The sequence below is a fragment of the Eschrichtius robustus genome, chromosome 3 (assembly GCF_028021215.1).
Source record: "Eschrichtius robustus isolate mEscRob2 chromosome 3, mEscRob2.pri, whole genome shotgun sequence".
NCBI lineage: Eukaryota > Metazoa > Chordata > Mammalia > Artiodactyla > Eschrichtiidae > Eschrichtius > Eschrichtius robustus.
Genome location: NC_090826.1, coordinates 159,497,426 through 159,516,701, shown reverse-complemented (window position 1 = coordinate 159,516,701; position 19,276 = coordinate 159,497,426). Strand labels below are relative to the sequence as shown.

Genomic DNA, 19,276 nt, shown 5'->3' with positions numbered 1-19,276 from the left:
CCCAGCAATATTTCCAGGAGACCTGCCGGGTGCTTTACGCCTGGTATTTTATCTAATTTGACATTAGCCTAAGAGGGTGAGTGGTGTTGCCTTGGAGGGGCCTCAGGATGCCCCATAGCCTGCCCAGGGAGCCTGGGATGGGTGGAGAGGGGCTGCTCCTGGGCCTGTCCTTGGCTCAAGTGTCTGTGAGCTAAGTCAGAGCAGGACACCCAGAACCTATCGCTCATTGATGGGCTTACAACAGGCCAATGTGAAAACCATAACACAAAACAATGCACTAATTAAAGGCAAGTAAGTCATCAATGTGACCAGGACATTCTTTCCCTGCAGGCCTATTTACATGGGAAAGCACTTCATAACAAGAAGATTCTTGCAAATTATGGGATTAGCACCTTCCTGTTATACTCTGGAGAGAAGCAGAATACTTAAGAAACCTTGATAATGACATTGGAAGTCCACTGATTTGTCACATTCTCTTTTACCCTTTTAGACCAATATTCAGCTATCTAACCCCCTTGCTACAACCTTGCATAATACTTGGTTTTGTATCTCCAGATCTTTTCAAATGTTTATACACAAAGACATACATACATTTCAATATTTTTATAAAAGTGAGATTGTTAATATATTGTTTTATGTAATTTTATTTCCACTTAATATATCACGAATGCATTTCCAGATTTGTACCATTAGTTCTTCTCACTTTTTTGCAGCTCCCTGTAATATTCCAGTGCGCAGGTGACAACAAGAAAGGACTCTTTTACCCCTTTATTAATGGTTATTTTTTGGTTACACTTCCCTTCCTGCTGAAGGGCCCTGAAAAGCCACTGTTTTCCCTCTGGGCCCTCTTTGCCCTTGTTGTCTTCACCGGATGACCTTCCTATAGAGGGAGCAAGCAGGCCCTCCTTTAGGTCTCTGCTTCAGTATCACTTCTTTAACAAGGCCTTCCTTGTTCATCCACAGAACACCCTGCTCCCTATCTCATCATCCTTTAATCAAGAGCTGACTTTCTTTGTCTTCATATTACTTATAATTACCTGAAATCATGTCATCTGATTAGCTCCTTTAAGGGAGTCTATGAATCAGTGACTTCAGCTGACACTAAATAGATGTTCAGCGTATATTTGATGAATAAATAAATGAGTGACTATAGTTTTACTACCTCTGCAAGTATTGCGTCTCCTTGGATTGGGATTGTTGGCATGAAATTTAGGTAAACGTTGCCATATTGTCCTCACATGGTGAACACGTTTGTACTCCTCATCAGCAATGCTCCAGAGTAACTATCCCCCGCATCCTGGCTAATATGGAGCATTACCATTTAAAAAAGTGTCCCCAGTGAGATGAATAAAAAATAACCATCCCATAAGTAATTTACGTTTTATTCCCTTAGTTATATGGAATGCGAGACCTCTTTTCAAATCCTTATTGGCCATTTGTATTCCTTTTTCTGCCAATTCTGTTTCTATGCAATCTTAGAAATCTAAGAAATCTAAGAAAATCTAAGAAATCTAAGAAATCTTAGAAATCTATGAAAGCTTCTTAAGAGGTCTACAACAATTGCTCTGTATTAACATTATAATATGTAAACTAAAACACAGTTTCAGACAAAATAACTTTAAATACGTAATAAGAAGAATATGAATAGCTTGCTAGGTGCTAAGCACTGTTTTAGGCACATTTCATATATTACCTCATTTAATCCTCTCCCAGATCCCGCTGTGGTAAATATTTTTGTTATCTACAGCTTACAAGTGATGACCCTCAGGGCACCAGAGGCATTGTGATTTCCCAAGGTGGCACAGATGAAAAGGGCAGTCTGACCCTTCACACGTGGCATGCTAACAGAAGTTACCATCTGTCTCTGAAATGAGACATTATGAACCTTCTCATCTACGGATCATGGTAAGTACTCTGTGACAACTGATCAATCTCACTCACTTGCATGTGGCTCTTTTCACATTAACCTGATTGTTTAGACAGAACTGGCAGCGTAATTTGCAGGGCCCAGTGCAAAATGAAAATGCATGGCTCCTGTTAAAAAGTTCTTAAGAGTTTCAAGATGGCAACAGCAGAGCATTAAACCAAGGGACCCTTCTAAGTGCAAGTTCCTGTATGACAGCTCATATGTCCATGAAGCAGTCCTAGGGTACAGTCCACAGTTATGACAGATGAAAAAAATCAACACAGAGATGAAGTAACTGGACTGAGAACACAGAGGCAGGCCTAGCCTTTGAACCCAGGTTTGTCTGATTACAAGGCTTGGGTGAGTTCTTTGCAAACCATTACACTGTCTCCTGGTATAATGTTGGGTTATGTATCTGCTCAAATTGTACCCGTGGAATTGATCCTACTTGAGCTAGAAGGAGGATGGAAAGAGATGAGGTATAAATAGGACACTTTTTCCAAGAGATGAGAAGAAAAAGCAGAGTGGTCTTATCACCCATGACTCTAGACATTGTTGGGGCCCAGAGTAGGCTGCCCCCAAGTATGTAGCAATGGTATATTATTTTGAATTAAAGTTACTTACGAGACAGCCAATGCAAGAGAGATACTCAGACCCTCCTTTCTGTCTCCTCAAAAGCAAAAAATAAATCTCCCCTGTGAAAGGTGTGCCCAATGATTTTTTGATGTGGCTCAATGATTTTATATCATGTATTTCAATCTAAATAGAATATGGATTTTTTAAAATATTCAAAGTGAAAATAAAATGAAATGCAAAGCCATGATTTGTGGCCCCTCCCCATTATCACCCATGAGATAAAGTCTAAACCTAAATCCTTTCCCACCTCTCTATTTAGCTCTCTCTGCTCTCCCATTTCCACCCCAACACCTAGGCCAAATACCACACTAGTGAAACCACTCTTCTCCTTACATATCATACTGTTCCTTTATGCCCCTCCTTTGTTCCTTTTGCTCCCTCTAACAAGAAGTTATCTCTAGATCCTTCATCATCTGCACTTTCCTCCTCACCTTTCAAGATTCAGCTCGGGCTTCGTGTTCTGCATAAAAACTCATCTGCCTCTCTACCCCAACTCCAAGACCCAAGTAGAATTGGCTTCTCTCTCCTTTGTGTCCCCATCATTCCATGTCAGAATTTCCCTATCTTCAGACTTAGAATTCTCTATTGCAGACGTCTGGCTAGATGTGTGTCTTCCCCACCTGGATGCAGGACTAATGCAGATTCTTGAGCTGAGTCTTCACTATAGTGGCCCATAGTAGGTGCTTAATATTATATTTTTTAACAAATGGACATCATCAGTAAATGAACCACTAATAGTGCTTTTATGGTGCTTCCTCACATGTTGGTTGGCTAGCCTGCCTTCCCCATTGTTGGTCCACCCAGCTCCGCCTTCTGCCCCCACTTTGTCTGTTGCTGAGGACCGCCAGGTCAGTCACAAGCATCAGTGGATGATCAGAGACTGGCTGCCTAGCTGCTGTCCCCCTCCCTTCACCCACATTTATAGATTATTGAATTTCCACATTCCACTCCACTTCTGCCCCCAGGGCATTTGTGACTCTCTTACAAAATAAATTCAGGCTATGCTGTCTAGTTCCATGAGCTCTCACTCAATTTGGTGGAGAGAGTGAGGGACAAGGAGCTGACCAAGGTTCACAGATTCTATGGTTAACTAGAACCAGAAGATTGACAGCATGAGGGTTAGGCTGTGAGCAGTGTGAGCAGTGATGGGGAGACATGAGTCAAACATCCTCACACCTATTACACATAGCTCTCTAACGGTGTCTTTTCTGTGGTACCCAGCTGGATTCAACCATCAGTGACAAAAGAGTTTCATTCTTGTTGTCCCTTCCCACCCCACATGTGCTAGCACACATTTCCTAACAGTCAACGTACAGTGTACACTCATGAAAATGAGAAACAAACTCAGCTGTATATCTGAGCACAACAGGACCTCAGCCTTACATAAATCATGAGTCACAGGTTCACCTCCTTTTGATCCTCATAGCACATCAGAGAAGTTGCTGGCGTGCATCAGCAAGAGCCTTTCCACTGCTTCCAGTCTAATGTAGAAAGTTTCCTGACGCCCTCTGGAGGGAGGAGAAATGACTAGTCTAGTGCAGGGAAGGACCATGGGGCTTTTTAGAGACACAGAACTTTCTTTGGATTATACAGAATTGCCCAGCTCAGCAGAGAGATGTGTGCTAAAGGTGAAAAGTAGGAAACTGAGAGGATTTCGGTCTCTGATTTTAGAAGGAAGAAGTTGACTTTATCTCCTTAAGGCTGGTTCTTCTCAAGCTAATCTCTCTCTGACCCTCTGCACTCTCTAAAGTTCAAATTATTTCCTTGGAAAATGTGTGTTGGAGTGTGATGCGAGGAGATGAATATGTAAGAAGAGTTTAACTGTATAATATAACTGCAGTGATGATCTGTGTATGAACCATAGCATAATGTGGCAGAAAGTAGGGACAAAGGTGTTTTGCCAGTATGGTGGGGCTTGACCTCTTTTGAGATGTTGCTAAGAATGGGCAAGGGAGTTGAAGTTTACATATTCATAAATTTTAAAAAATGTACTGTAGAGGGAGATCCAGATGGCAGAATAGAAGGACATGGAACTCACCTCCTACCACAAATACATCAAAAATACATCTGCATGTCTCACAGAATACCTACTGAACTCTGGCAGAAGATCTCATACAACCAAAGCTGTAAGAAAGAAAGATCACCATATAACTAAGTTTAGATGAAAGAAAAGAAGAAGAAAAAAAAAAAAAGAAATTGGGATGGGAACTCTGTCCCTGTGAAAGAGGAAAGGCTCCCTCACCCTGGGAACCCCTTCACCCGCTGGCAGATCAACTGGAACATATAGGGAGCTTCACAGGCTCAGAGCAGAGTGCAACCCCTGGCTTGAGACAGGCAGAACAGAGAGAGACCAGCACAGACGATCCTGGCTACCTTGCTGTACTTCCCAGCCTGAGATGCACACCTACTGTTGCACAGTGGGGCTGGGTGCTGAAACTTGGGCTTCAGTGGACAGACCCAGGGAGAGGACTGGGGTTGGCTGCTCAGAGACGGCTCAAAGGACCTGGAGTGTGGTCTGGGCCACATCTGGGTGTGTGTGTAGGATGGAGCCCAGGTCCACCACAGAAGCCCCATTGTCAACCTGTGTGAAATCAGGGGTATGGCCCCACCATAGCAGCCTCATTCTCGGTGTGCTCACAGCGGCCGTGGCTCCACACTACCAGCTCTGGGAGCACACAGGCACCAGCAGGTTGCCCAAACACAGAGGCAGGACTGGGATCTGAGCCAATTCCTGGTGGCTGTGTGAACTTATGCCACCAGCAGATTTGTGAGCACAGTGCGTGAGGGACATTTGAGCAGATTATTGGCACTCCCGTGGCTGGGGTGGGTCCGGCATCAGCAGCTGCAGACTTTGTGGGTGCATGCACACGGAGGCGGGGCTGGGGTCTGGACTAATTCCTTTAGGTCCCATGGCAGGTTTGGGTGCCAGACTTTAGAAGACATGCTGACAGTTTTGTGAGCGCAGTTTCTTTGGGACATCTGGGCTGATTGCCAGTGTGCCACGGTTGAGAAGGGTCCAAGGGCAGGGCCAAAAACAGTGTATTTTGTTAGTACACACAACAGATGACAGGTGACAACACAGAGCACACTTCCTGGTGGACAGCTCCTGCAGAGGAATACTCAGTGGCTCCTTTAACAGTGGGAGCCCTCCCATTCTGCCTACCTCACACCACAGCTTAGAACCAGATCTGAGGGCTTCTATACCAACAACTGGGGAGCAGACCCTGCCCCTGACAGGGCTGTGACAACCAAAGAGCAAAGAAAGAGGAGGCCCCAACCAATATCCAGTGCAGGCTCTGGTCACCACAACACCAATTACACCCCCTACCAACGGGATAATGGCCAGCACACACTGAGGAAAGATGTGGTAGGCATCCATACTAAAAAAAGACCTTGCACCAAAAATATTAGACTCACACAGGCTACACAGGGACACTCCCACATAAAAACAGCCCTTCAAGACCACAGTAGATAACTGTTTCTCCTAATTCATAGAGTCAGAGAAATATAAGTAAAATGAAGAAGTAGAGGAACCACTTCCAACTAAAAGAACAAGATAATTACCTTGCAAGGACAAACAATGAAACAGATCTTTCCAGTCTCCTAGACCCTGAGTTCAAAAAGGAGATAATAAAAATATTGAAGGAATTAAGAAAGGCTATTGATAGAAATGCAGATCACTGTAACAAGGAACTAGAAACTCTAAAGAGGAGCCAATCAAAATTAGACAACTCAATTGCCAAGATGAAAACCAAGCTAAAGGCAATAAATAGCAAAGTAAATAATGCAGCAGAAAGCATAAGTGATCTGGAAGATAGAATAATGTAAATCACCTAATCAGAACAGCAGACAGAGAGACAAATGAAAAAAAAGAAATGAAAGCAATATACAAGACCTATGGGATAATATAAAGCAAGCAAGCCAATCTACCCATAATAGGGATCCCAGAAGCTGAAGAAAAAGGGGATCAAAAATGTATTTGAAGAATTTATGGCTGGAAACAGATGTCCAGTTACAGCAGCACAGAGGGTCCCAAACAAGATGAACCCAAACAAACCTACATCAAGATACATTAAAATTAAAATGGTAAAAGTTAAAGATAGAGGGTTCTAAAGGCAGCAAGAGAAAAACAAAGAGTTAGTTACAAGGGAACTCCCATGAGGCTATCAGCTGATTTCTCCACAGAAACGTTGCAGACCAGGAGGGAGGATATATTCAAAGTCCTGAAAGGGAAAAACCTGTAACTTAGGACACTCTACCCACCAAGATTATCATTTAGAATAGAAGGAAAAATAACGAATTTCTCAGACTAGCAAAAACTAAAAGAATATAACAATACTAAACCTATCTTAAAAGAAATATTGAAAGGTCTTCCTAAGTAGAAAAGAAGCAAGAACCTATAGGAAAGAGAAAATCACAATAGGAAAAGCAAGTATATAAAAGGATTGAAGATCACTTAAGTAAGCCAGTATAGATTAAAAAAAATTTTTTTTTAATTTTGTGAAAGCAATTATAACTACAATGAACAGCGAAAGGATAAACATGAAGATGCAAAAGAGGATATCAAAATCATAAAAAGTGGGGGAGGGTCGTAAGAAAATGTAGTTTTTTTAGAATGTGTTTGAGTTTATGTGACTACCAGTCTAAAGCAAGTAGATATAGTAATGGGTTAATATACTTGAAAACCAAGGTAACCACAAATAAAAAACATACAATAGATTCACAAAAACCAAAACGAAGAGAACAGAAGCATAATACAAAAGAAAATCATTAAACCACAAAAGGAAGAATAAAAAGTTAAAGAAAGAGCAAAGAAGAAATACAAAATCAACTGGAAAACAAGTTTAAAATGGCAATAAATACACATCTATCAATAATTACATTAAATGTCAATGGACTAAATGCTCTGATCAAAAGGCATAGAGAGGAAGACTGGATAATAAAACATGAGCCTACAATATGCTGCCTACAAGAGATCTACTTTAGGGCAAAGGACACACATAGATTGAAAGTGAGGGGATGGAAAAAGATATTTCATGCAAATGGAAATGATGAGAAAGTGGGGGTAGCAATATCATATCAGACAAAAAGACTTCAAAACAAAGGCCATAAAGATAAAGAAGGACACTTATAATAATAAAAGGATTAATAAAGAAGAGGATGTTATACTTATTAACACATATGCACCCCATGTAGGAGCACCTAAATACATAAACCAAATACTAAGAGACATAAAGGGAGAAATTGATGGGAAAACAATAGAAGTAGGAGAATTTAAAACCCCACTGGCATCAACAGAGATCTTCCAGACAGAAAATCAGTAAGGCAACAGAGATCCTAAACGTATCCTAAATAAAATAGATCCTAAATGTATCCTAAATACAATAGAACAGTTAGATTAATTGATATTTTCAGGATATTACATCCCCCAAAACCCAGAATACACATTCTTCTCAAGTGCACATGGAACATTCCTAGGATAGACCACATACTAGGGCACAAAGCAAGCCTCTACAAATTTAAGAGGATGGAAATTATTTCAAGCATCTTTTCTGATCACAACAGCATGAAACTAGAAACGAACAACAGAATGAGAAATAAGAAAAAATGATTACATGGAGGCTAAGCAAAGTGTTATTAAAAAAACCAATGGGTCAACACTGAAATCAAACAGAAAATTTTAAAATACCTTGAGACAAATGACAATGAAAACACATCCACACAAAATCTATGGGATGCAGTAAAAGCAGTCCTAAGAGGGAAGTTCATAGTGATACAGGTCTTCCTCAAAAAACAAGAAAAATCTCAAATATACAACCTAACCTACCACCTAAAAGGAGTAGAAAAAAACCCAAACAAAACCTAAAGTCAGCACAAGGAAGAAAATAATAAAGATCAGAGAGAAAATAAGTAAAGTAGAGATTAAAAATACAATAGAAAAAAAATCAATAAAACCAAGAGCTGGTTTTTTGAAAGGATAAACAAAATCAACAAACCTCTGGCCAGACTAAACAAGAAGAAAAGAGAGAGGACCTAAATAAACAAGATAATAAATGAAAGAGGAGAAATAACAACTGATACTACAGAACTACAAATAACCATAAGAGCATACAATGAACAATTATATGCCAAAGCATTGGACAGCCTAGAAGAAATGGACAAGTTTCTGGAAACATCAGCCCACCAAAACTGAATCAAGAAGAAAGAGACAATTTGAACAGACCTACCACTAGAAGTAAAACAGAACCTGTAATTTTAAAATTCTGTGCAAACAAAAGTACAGGACCGGATGGCTTTACTGGGGAATTCTACCAAACATACAAAGAAGAATTTATACCCGTCCTTCTCAAACTCTTCCAAAAGACTGAAGAGGAGGGAACATTCCCACCGTCATTCTATGAAGCCTCCACCCTAATACCAAAACCAAAGACACTACCAAAAAAGAAAATTACAGGCAAATATCTTTGATGAACATAGATGCAAAATCCTCAATAAAATATTAGCAAACCAAATCCAACAACACATAGAAAAGATCATACACCATGATCAAGTTGGATTCATCCCAGGGTCACAAGGATGATTTGACATATGCAAATCAATCAATGTGATACATCAATAAAAGAAAAGACAAAAACCACACGATCATCTCAATAAATGCAGAAAAAACATTTGATAAAATTCAACATTGATTCATGATAAAAACTCTCACTAAAGTAGGTACAGAGGGAACATATCTCAGCATAATAAAAACTGTTTATGACAAATCCACAGCCAACATAATACTCAATGGTGAAAAGCTGAAAGCTTTCCCACTAAAATCCGGAACAAGACAAGGATGTCCACTTTCACCTCTTCTATTCAACATGGTACTAGAAATTCTAGCCACAGCAATCAGAGAAGAAAAAGAAAGAAAAGGTATCCAAATTGGAAGGGAAGAGGTAAAATTGTCATTACAGGCAGATGACATGATACCATATATAGAAAATCCTAAAGACGCCACACAAAATCTATTAGAACTGATAAATGAATTCAGCAAAGTAGCAGGGTACAAGATTAATATACAGAAGTCTGTTCCATTTCTTTACACTAACAATGAAATATCAGAGACAGAAAGTAAAAAAATCAATTCCTTTTAAAATTGCATCAAAAAAATAAAATACTTAGGAATAAACCTGACCAGGTTGGTGAAAGACTTACATGCTAAGACCTAAAAAACTGTAATAAAGGAAATTGAAGATGATTCAAAGAAATGGAAAGATATACCATGCTCTTGGATTGGAAGAATTAATATAGTTTATATGGCCATACTACCCAAAGTAATCTACAGATTTAAGGCAATCCTTATCAAATTATCCAAGACATTTTTCAGAGAACTAGAACAAATAATCCTAAAGTTTATATGGAACCATAAGAGACCCAGAAGTGCCAAAGCAATCCTGAGGAAAAAGAACAAAGTTGGAGGCATAACCTTCCCAGACTTCAGATAATACTACAAAGCTACAGTAATCAAAATAGCGTTGTATTGGCACAAAAACTGTTGTATGGATCAATGAAACAGAATAGAGAGCTCAAAAATAAACCCTCACACAATTAATTAATTGGTCAATTAGTCTTTGACAAAGGAGGCAAGAATATACAATGGAGAAAACACAGTCTCTTCAGCAAGTGGTGTTGGGAAAGCTGGACAGAAGCATGTAAATCAATGAAGTTAGAACACTCTCTCACACCATATACAAAAATAAACTCAAAATGGCTTAAAGACTTAAATATAAGACATGATACTGTAAAACTCCTAAAAGAGAACATAGGCAAGACATTCTATGACATAAATCATAGCAATGTTTTCTTGGGTCAGTCTCCCAGGGCAAAAGAAATAAAAGCAAAAGCAAACAAATGGGACCTAATCAAACTTATAAGTTTTTGCACAGCAAAGGAAATCATAAACAAAATGAAGACAACCTACGGACTGGGAGAAAATATTTGCACATGATGTGCCTGACAAGGGCTTAATTTACAAAGTATATAAACAGCTCATACAGCTCAATATCAAAAAAACAAACAACCCAATCAAAAAATGGGCAGAGACCTAAATAGACAATTCTTCAAAGAAGACGTACAGATGGCCAACAGGCACATGAAAAGATGTTCAACAATGCTAATTATTAGAGAAATGCAAATCAAAACTACAATGAGGTATCACTTCACACTGGTCAGAATGGCCATCATCAAAACGTCTACAAATAATAAATGCTGGAGAGGGTGTGGAGAAAAGGGAACCCTCCTACACTGTTGATGGGAATGTAAATTGATACAGCCACTATGGAGAACAGTATGGAGGTTCCTTAAAAGCTAAAAATAGAGTTACCATATCATCCAGCAATGCAGCAATATATATATATATATATATATATATATATACACACACACACACACACACACACACAATGGAATATTACTCAGCCATAAAAATGAAATAATATTTGCAGCAACACGGATGGACCTAGAGATTATCATGTTAAGTGAAGTAAATCAGACAGAGAATGACAAATATCATGTTATAGCACTTACATGTGGAATCTAAAAAAATGATACAAATGAACTTATTTACAAAACAGAAACAGACTCACAGGCATAGAAAATAAACTTATGGTTACCAAATGGGAAGTGGTGGAGGGATCATTTAGCAGTTTCAGATTAGGAGATACACACTACTATATATAAAATAGATAAACAAGATCTTACTGTATAGCACTGGGAACCATATTCAATATCTTATAATAAACTATAATGGAAAAGAATCTGAAAATGAACATATATATATATATCTGAATCAGTTTGCTATACACCAGAAAACTAACACAACAATGTAAATCAACTATACTTCTATTTTTAAAAATTACTGTAAAACGATTGAATTTAGCTATACAAGGCAGTGTGGGCTCTGTCCCAATGAATGATACAGTCAATAAGAGAAAGGATTAAGAAGGAGAGATTACTGGATTACTGGGTTTCAGTGTGTCAGGAAAGGCTATATGTAGACTGTGATACTCAACCTGTACAGTGACTCATCTGGGCCTCACCGCCAGAGATTCTGATTACACTGGTCTGGGTGGGGCTCACACATATGCATTTTAATAGCCATCATGAGGACCACTGGTATAGAAGATGTACTTGTACGAATCTTGAAGGATAGGTAGATTCACATAGAAAACAATAGGGTGCTGGGTATTATAAATGGGCAGAGAAGGTTGTGAAGATCTATATAAACAATGGACAGAGATGAGAAATATTCATGCAGAAGTATAGACTCTTGGAATTTAGAACTGGGAGGAACACAAAGACAGTCAAATCACTCTGCTCACATACCTTTCTAGTTCCCTTTAGATGACACAATAGTTCACAGGAACTTTTACCTACAGAATCTTATCTGACTTTCATACTTACTCTGTGGGGTAGGAAGAGATGATTAACCCTGTGTTACAGTTGAGGAAACCCCAACAATTCTTGGCCAATGACTAATATTGGACTGTGCAAAGACTTAGTAGAAATGAGAAAAAGAATAGAAAGATAATTAGGGGAATTTCCATTTTCCATGATGGCACGCTATGTTATTTGGGCCATATTTCTACTGAAGACGACTTAAAATGATACAGTATGAAAAAAACTTAAAAGTTATTGAAGAGATAACTTTTTCAAAATTATTGAAGAGATAACTTCTTAAAAGTTATTGAAAAGAAAGCTCAAAATTAAGAAGTCAAGAAACAAGAGGGAGGTGGCAGGCCACAGTTCACTCTTGCCTGAGGCATTTGCAGCTCTGGCTGGAAACAGTGGAGAAATTGAGCTGAGACTCAAAAGGGCAGACTGAACCAGAGTATACTTGCTTCCCTTTTCTTTTTCTTTCTTTTTTTTTTTGCTTCCCTTTTCTTATTCCCCTTCAAGTGGGAGGAGTTTGGGGTCGAGTGGGGAAAGAGAACTTGAGTTTGGAAAACGAATGCTGACCTTATGAACACTTGCAGCTCAAGTTAACACTATCAGGCACTAAAATATATTTACTTTTAAATGGTTACAGATTCTTGGTATACAGGTGCTTGGCAGTTGCAAATGCAAAGCCTCTCTGGAGGAAAGAATGCTTATCCTCGGCCTCTGGAAAATTTCACAAATAAACTTTCAAGGGAAAAATGTAGCACAAAGTCAAAGATAAATTAGCACAACAAGGAAATAAAGTGCAATGAACAATCACTAATAGAAAAACCAGCATAAACTAGCCCCCAAAGACCTCAAATGCTAGAAAGAGATTTTTAATGATAATTATATGTAAAAATTTTGACGAGCTTAAAAATATCTTCAGGGAACAGGAAACTGTAACAAGTGGAATAATAGACTTGTAAAAGAACCAAATAAAGCTTCCACACATGAAAAAATAAAATAATCCAAATTAACATTTCAGTAAAGTGGGTTTTAGAGTAGATTGAACACAGAAGAGAAAATGATAGACCTGGAAGATAGGTCAGAAGATATTATATAGAATGAGAGAGAGAGAAATATAGAAACTAAGGAAGAGAGGATAAGAGACTTCAGGGCAGAGTAAGAAGGTTCCAGAAGGAGAGAGAGCATTGGCAGAGGCTGTATTTGAAAGGATTATATTTGAGAGTTCTCCAGAAAGGTGAACCATATCAATCTACAGATTCAAGAAACTTAATGAACGCCAAGGAAGATAAACAAAAAGAAAACCATAACTAAACACATCACAGTAAAACTGCAGATAATCAAAGAGAAAGAGAATATTTTAAAAACATACATCCAGAGAGAGAGAGAGAGATTACCTTCAAAGTAGCCAAAGTCAGATTGATAGTTAACTTCATTAGCAAAAAATAGAAACCAAAAGAATATGGAAGGACTTCATTAATTCATTGAAAGAAAATAATTGCAAACCTAAAATTCTATGCTGAATAGAAACATGTATAAAGAATGAAGATAAAATAAACACATTTTCAGATCAAGAAAAAAAGAGTTCATCACCAGCAAACATCAATAAATGAAATGATAAAAAGAAGTGATACACATATGGATATGAATGAATTCTGCATCAGGCAGCAAAATTTGTCCTCTAGTTACCCCCCCTTCTCTGTTTTTCTCTTCCTGCTTTTCAACATCCTATAAAAAAATGTCTTGTGTAAAATATCTCTGCTTGTAATACCTAGAGGGGCTCCTGTTTTCTGCTCTGCTTCATGATTTTCTGCTGTTCTTTCTCGGTTCTTCTCCATGTGCCACTTCCTGGACCAGCCTGGCTTCCTCAGGTTCCAGGCCCTTCAGCTACATCTTCAGTGTCTCCCTCTCATTCTCACTCTTCCACTCCCTGATCTCCAAACAGTGTTTTCAGTTCTTACTCTCATATTCTGTGACATAGAAGAGTGTCTGGCCACTCTAAAAGGTCACTGGTCACTGGTGTCCTCCTCACACAGTGGACGAGCCAGGTATTTTTGGACTGAGAGGATATAAAAAAATGTCCCCCGTGATCTTTGTTATTCCCTAAAACAAACCTTAATCAGGATAAAGCTATTGGGATATTCTGTGGGTATTATCCCCAATTTGGGGGCGTGGTCTGTGAGAGACACCACCCAGTAGCTAGTCGGCACCTTGCCTCCCTCTCAGGCCTGAGCTGTGGTGAACGATGGAACTACTGTTTTTGGGGTGGTGCCAGAGTCCAGTGTCTCCATGAACTCGTCCATTTTTGGAGTCTGGCTAATGTACTGCCTCCCAATGAAGCACACAGAGCTCCCTGATGCCAGCAGCACTCTTATCTCCATTCCAAACCTTCTCCATCCCCTCAGCTTCTCATCTCTTTATGCCCTCTTAGAAGCTTCTTCTGGAACATCATACCTCTAGGATACAAGTCTAACTTTGTCACTCTCTTCCTTAAAATCTTTCAGTTACCTAGATGGGATTAGCATCTTTAGTAACTTCAGGACATTAACCTTTATATAAAGGATATTAAAAACTTCCAATAGTCTTCTTTCTTAGGCAGAGTGAGCTTTCTAACATGGAACCTGAACCATGGCACTCCAGACCTTAGAAGCATATACCATCCCTTCCAGTCTTCTCAGGATAAAATTCACTCTTCTTAACTGTCCCTCATGGCCCTCACCTCCTATCCAGCCTCATATGGCACTGTTCCTTACTTGTTCCACTCACTTCTCAAAGTTCCAGCCACACTGGAATGATTTTAGTTCTTCAAATATTCCATCCTATTTTCTGTACCTAGAATATCTTTCCTTCTTTTCTTGGTCTAATTCTTTCTCACCATATATTTGCTTCAACATCACATCCTCCAGGAATTATTCCTGGACTCCAAATTTGAGTGGATGTTGTAGGTACCTATCTAGAGCACTGTATCCCCTTATCACACTGCACTGTAATGTGCTGACCCATTGTGAGCATACAGTAGAAACCTGTTTCATGAAATAAAGTTTAATATATGTATTTTACTATGCACCTATCATATGTCACTCTCTAGCACTGACATGACAACATCAAGCTTTTACAAGGCACCATTTATATATGTATATATATGTATATATAATATATATTAGCTAATATGTGTGTACATTAAAAAAAGGGTACATATTTGTACACACATATTAGCTAATATTTATATCTATCTATCTATCTATCTATGCAGCTTAGTTAAGCAATATATTTGGCAGATACTTACTCTAAAGCAGAGACTTTCTGGGTTATGGTATATGAGTGTATTGGGGTATAGATCACAAGAGCAAGGACCAAACCTCTGCGCACTTCATAAGGAAGAAGGTAATTATTTCAGCCCAAATACCCATACTGACCAAGTGGCTACAGTAAGGGTGGAGAGCCACAAGGCCATTCTCCCTGGAGTCCAGCAGGAGACAGAGTGAAGCTGGAAGGCTAGAGCCAGCCACAATCACCACTGGCCCAGGGAGGCAGAGGGCCAAAGGCAGGCAGAGAAGAAAGGGTGAACAGTGAAGAAACATGTATTTATTGGTGAAAAATAAATCACAGAAAGCATAGGATGTGGTTGGTGGAGGAGTGGGCTAGGTGTGCTTTTTAAAAGTATGTGGTTGATGAAATATGGCCACAGATTCTGAATTGAAGTTTTTTCTGTCAAGAGGTGCTCTTTCCCCCACAGCCTTAATCTGGGCTTTACCAAAGAATGTGGCAGAAATGACACTGGGCCGGTGTCCAGAGCCAGAGCTACAAGAGGACTTGCATTTTCTACTTTGACCTCTTGGAATGCAGCCCTGAAGCCCCCATTTGAGGAGCTGACCTAGCTTTCTGAGGATAAGAGGCAAAGTGAGTGGTCCAAGCCACCAGCAAATAGCCAGAACCAAAGGCTGGGCCTGGTGGCAGTGGAGGGCAGCTCTTCTCAGAACTTCCAGCTTCGGATCCTCCAGCTGAGTGAGTAAGCCCAGGTAAAAACAGCGGAGGAACCTCCAACCAATCCACAGAATCATGGGAATTTCCAGGATTTCTCCATGGAAATAATAAATCCTTGTTTTATGTCACTGAAACTTAAAGTAGTTTGTTATGCAGCAATAGTTAACAACAAAGTTGTGTTTTGTGTCCTTTTTCTTCTTGGTGGTAAAGGCCTGAATGGAAAATAAAAAGGAAGAAACTGACCATCAAAAACAGGCTGAGTACAGAAGAAATAGTTCCTGAGGAATCTTCTCTTGAATCTTCCTACTTCTACCCTCTGTATTCCCACCCCTCTAGTCATTTCTACCTCCATTCTGGTGGCTAATGGATACGTTTCATTGTTGTTATTTTTAGTTTAATTGAATGTAATGTAATCATCTAAAATAATAGTTCAGTTTAATTTGGTTTAATGTTACAGTGTTCATTGTTCAAGAGAAATTGGCCCAGATTATTCTGTGGGGGTGGTAAAGAAATGGTCAAATGAAATAACTGAAGACTGGGTATAAATGAAAGCAAGACTCATTAGAGACTCCAGGGTCTAGAGAAAGGACTAAAAGAAAGTCACTACCAATAAATTATTTGGTGAACCTTTATTATGTGCCCACTTTAAATAGAGCCACTGAAAACATCCTGCTCCAACCAGAAAAGCCAAAACATGTAGGGAAGCAGCATCAGTAAAAATACTGGAAATCAAAACATCACAGCTCACTTTCCTGCAAAGTATACAAGCTCTCCCCCAGATCTACACAGGGCTGGCTCCTTCTCCTATGGACTCATTTCAATTGTCACTCCTCAGCGAGGTCTCCCTGACCACCAAGGTAAGGTATCTCCCCATCTCTGCCCCAGGACCCTGTCTCCTGGCCCTCATACCACTTATAATGCTTCTCTGTGTTTTCTTTCTTCCCTCACTGGAGAGAGCTGCAGGAGGCTAGGCCCTTATTTGTCTTGTTTGCTGCTGTAGCTCCAGCTCTTTGAAGCGTCTGGCACACAAGAGATGTTTCATCAATGTTTACTCACCATAAGTGAATAAAAAACAAAAGAAACAAATTAATAAAGGGAAACTTCACTAAAATGGAGTCAGGAGGCCAGAGGGGGAGCTCTCACTCAATGTCAATACAGATCCCAACAGAAAGAGATGGTATCTTGCATCTCCTGCAGGAAGTGACACTACTATCACCAGCAAGAAGATTTTCTTCTCACAACAGCTCAGCCAATGAGAGATGTTCACAACTCAGACAATGTTTGTTCATAACAACCCCTCCTAACTTCCCCTTCTCCTCTATAAAAGACTTTCCTCTCTTTTGTTTTACCAGATTTGCATGTGGTTTGCCATAGTTGCACGTCCCAAACTACAATTCTTTGCTGCTCAGGAATAAACCCATTTTGCTGGTAAAAAAAAAAAAAAAAAAATTATCCCTTCTCATGAAATTACTTTTTCCTTCTCCAAACCCAGTTCAGACTGCACTCCCCCGGAAGCTTTCCCTCCTTCGGTCTCCCCCACGCTCCCCGTTAACTATTTTTACGTGACCAAGCTCCTCTGCAGTTCTGTGTTCACAACTCTGTCTCCCGTGCGGGGTAGTAAGCAAGTGTCACTCAGCTTCAATTCAAGCACTAGTAGGTTCTCACCAAGTGAAGAAAGGAAGACTGGTAGAGGGGATAAGAGCCTGGGTTCTACGCCAGTCTGCCTGATTTCAAAACCTGGTTTTGCTGCTTGCTAGTTGTTAGGTGAGTTTCTTGACCTTTCTCTGACCCAATTTCCTCATCCTTAAAATGGGAGTAATAATACTTAACAGATAAAATGATTATGAGGACTTAATACATGTAGAGTGCATTGAACAATGCCTGGCCCATAATAAGGATTTTTTTTTTTAATCATCATTAACTTGGAATCTTTATTCTTGATGATTTTGTAATAGGCTTATCCTTAGTTTGGTTAAACAAACTCTCATTTGGCTATGAGAACTCATTCAAATTTGCTAAAGGAACTATGATGATAAAATTATACAGCAAGTTGGGAAAAATACCCATGAAATAACACAACATTTTATAAAATTGTCAGGTTTCAATTCCAGTAACCCATAAGACAGGGCTTAAAGCCTGTTCGTAATCACATCATTCCAGAATGAGGAGCTATTGCCAGAAGCTTTTTATGGGGTGGGAAAAGGAATAAAAGATGGTCAGTGCTGATAAATACTGGTTTTATGATACAGTGTTCTTCACAGACGGCTACAGAGACTGTAAACTATTATCCAGAAACTTACAACCACACAACACAGACCACTTAGCCAGACCTAAATTAAACTGGCTTCTTGTAACTACTCTGTAAACACTACAGCCCTTCTTCCATCCAAAAATGACCCTAATCTCACATGAAAACAGTTGCTGTAGGAGAATCAGAAACCCAGCTTTGCGGCCAAAAGTAAAAACCCAAGGAAAAATAGCAATTCAGTGGTTAGCTGGTGAAGGCAGGAAATCTGGTGCCCTTCACTGCCCTGCTTTGTTCTTCTTACTCTGGCTCTTTTTGTCCCTCTTCTCCAGCCCATCCATGTTAGCTCTCAATAGGTTTGAACAAGCCATCTGAAACGTATTCACTTCTTTGGAGCTCACCACAGTGCTGATCTTCTTTTTCCCATCAGTAGCTCTTAACAGACACTTGTTTTCTGAGGGCTCAAAGCCCTCCACAGAACCCTTCCTTGGAATGGGTTTAGTTCGACCATCATACTTCTTCAGGGTGATGTACACGCTGCCCGACAACCGGCACTTCTGGAAGAGCCTGGTCAGCTCCATCAGGAACTGCTCACTCTCCAGCAGCACCGTCCTGGTGCTGCTGGCTCCACTCTGTCAGCATAAGCCCCAATCTCCATAATAAGGATTTAAACACAAGTCATTATTTTAAAAATTCTATTGCAAGGGAAACTAATTTAAATTATTTGAAACTGAGCAGTAACAACTTTGGCATAAATCTGTGTGGCATAGACAGACTAAAAGAATATAAGGGGAAATAACCAAGGCAAGTGAATGCTGTGGAAATAACAATAATCTCTTTAATGACACAGATAAGACCACTTCCCCTCTGCGCCCATCCCCTCCCCCCTCCCACCATGAGGCAGTTCACACTGGTTGCATTAGGCTCCACGGAGACTATCCACACATCTCAGGTTCTCCATGCCCGAGCATACACGTGACTCCTGCCCACAACAGGGAGATCAAACCCCTCAAGGGCCTCTAGCCTGGCTTCCACCAGAGGAGACGCTTAAAATACCTCCCCATCTCATTGCACAAGAT

General features: G+C 39.7%; 1 protein-coding gene across 1 annotated transcript; it reads right to left on the bottom strand.

Annotated features, from left to right (window-relative positions):
* Positions 1-18,475: 18,475 nt before the first annotated feature.
* LOC137760752 (signal recognition particle 14 kDa protein-like) lies at positions 18,476-18,778 on the bottom strand. Its single transcript, XM_068537650.1, has one exon. It carries the CDS (start codon positions 18,776-18,778, stop codon positions 18,476-18,478), a length of 303 nt encoding a protein of 100 aa, XP_068393751.1.
* Between the last annotated feature and the right edge of the window lie 498 nt (positions 18,779-19,276).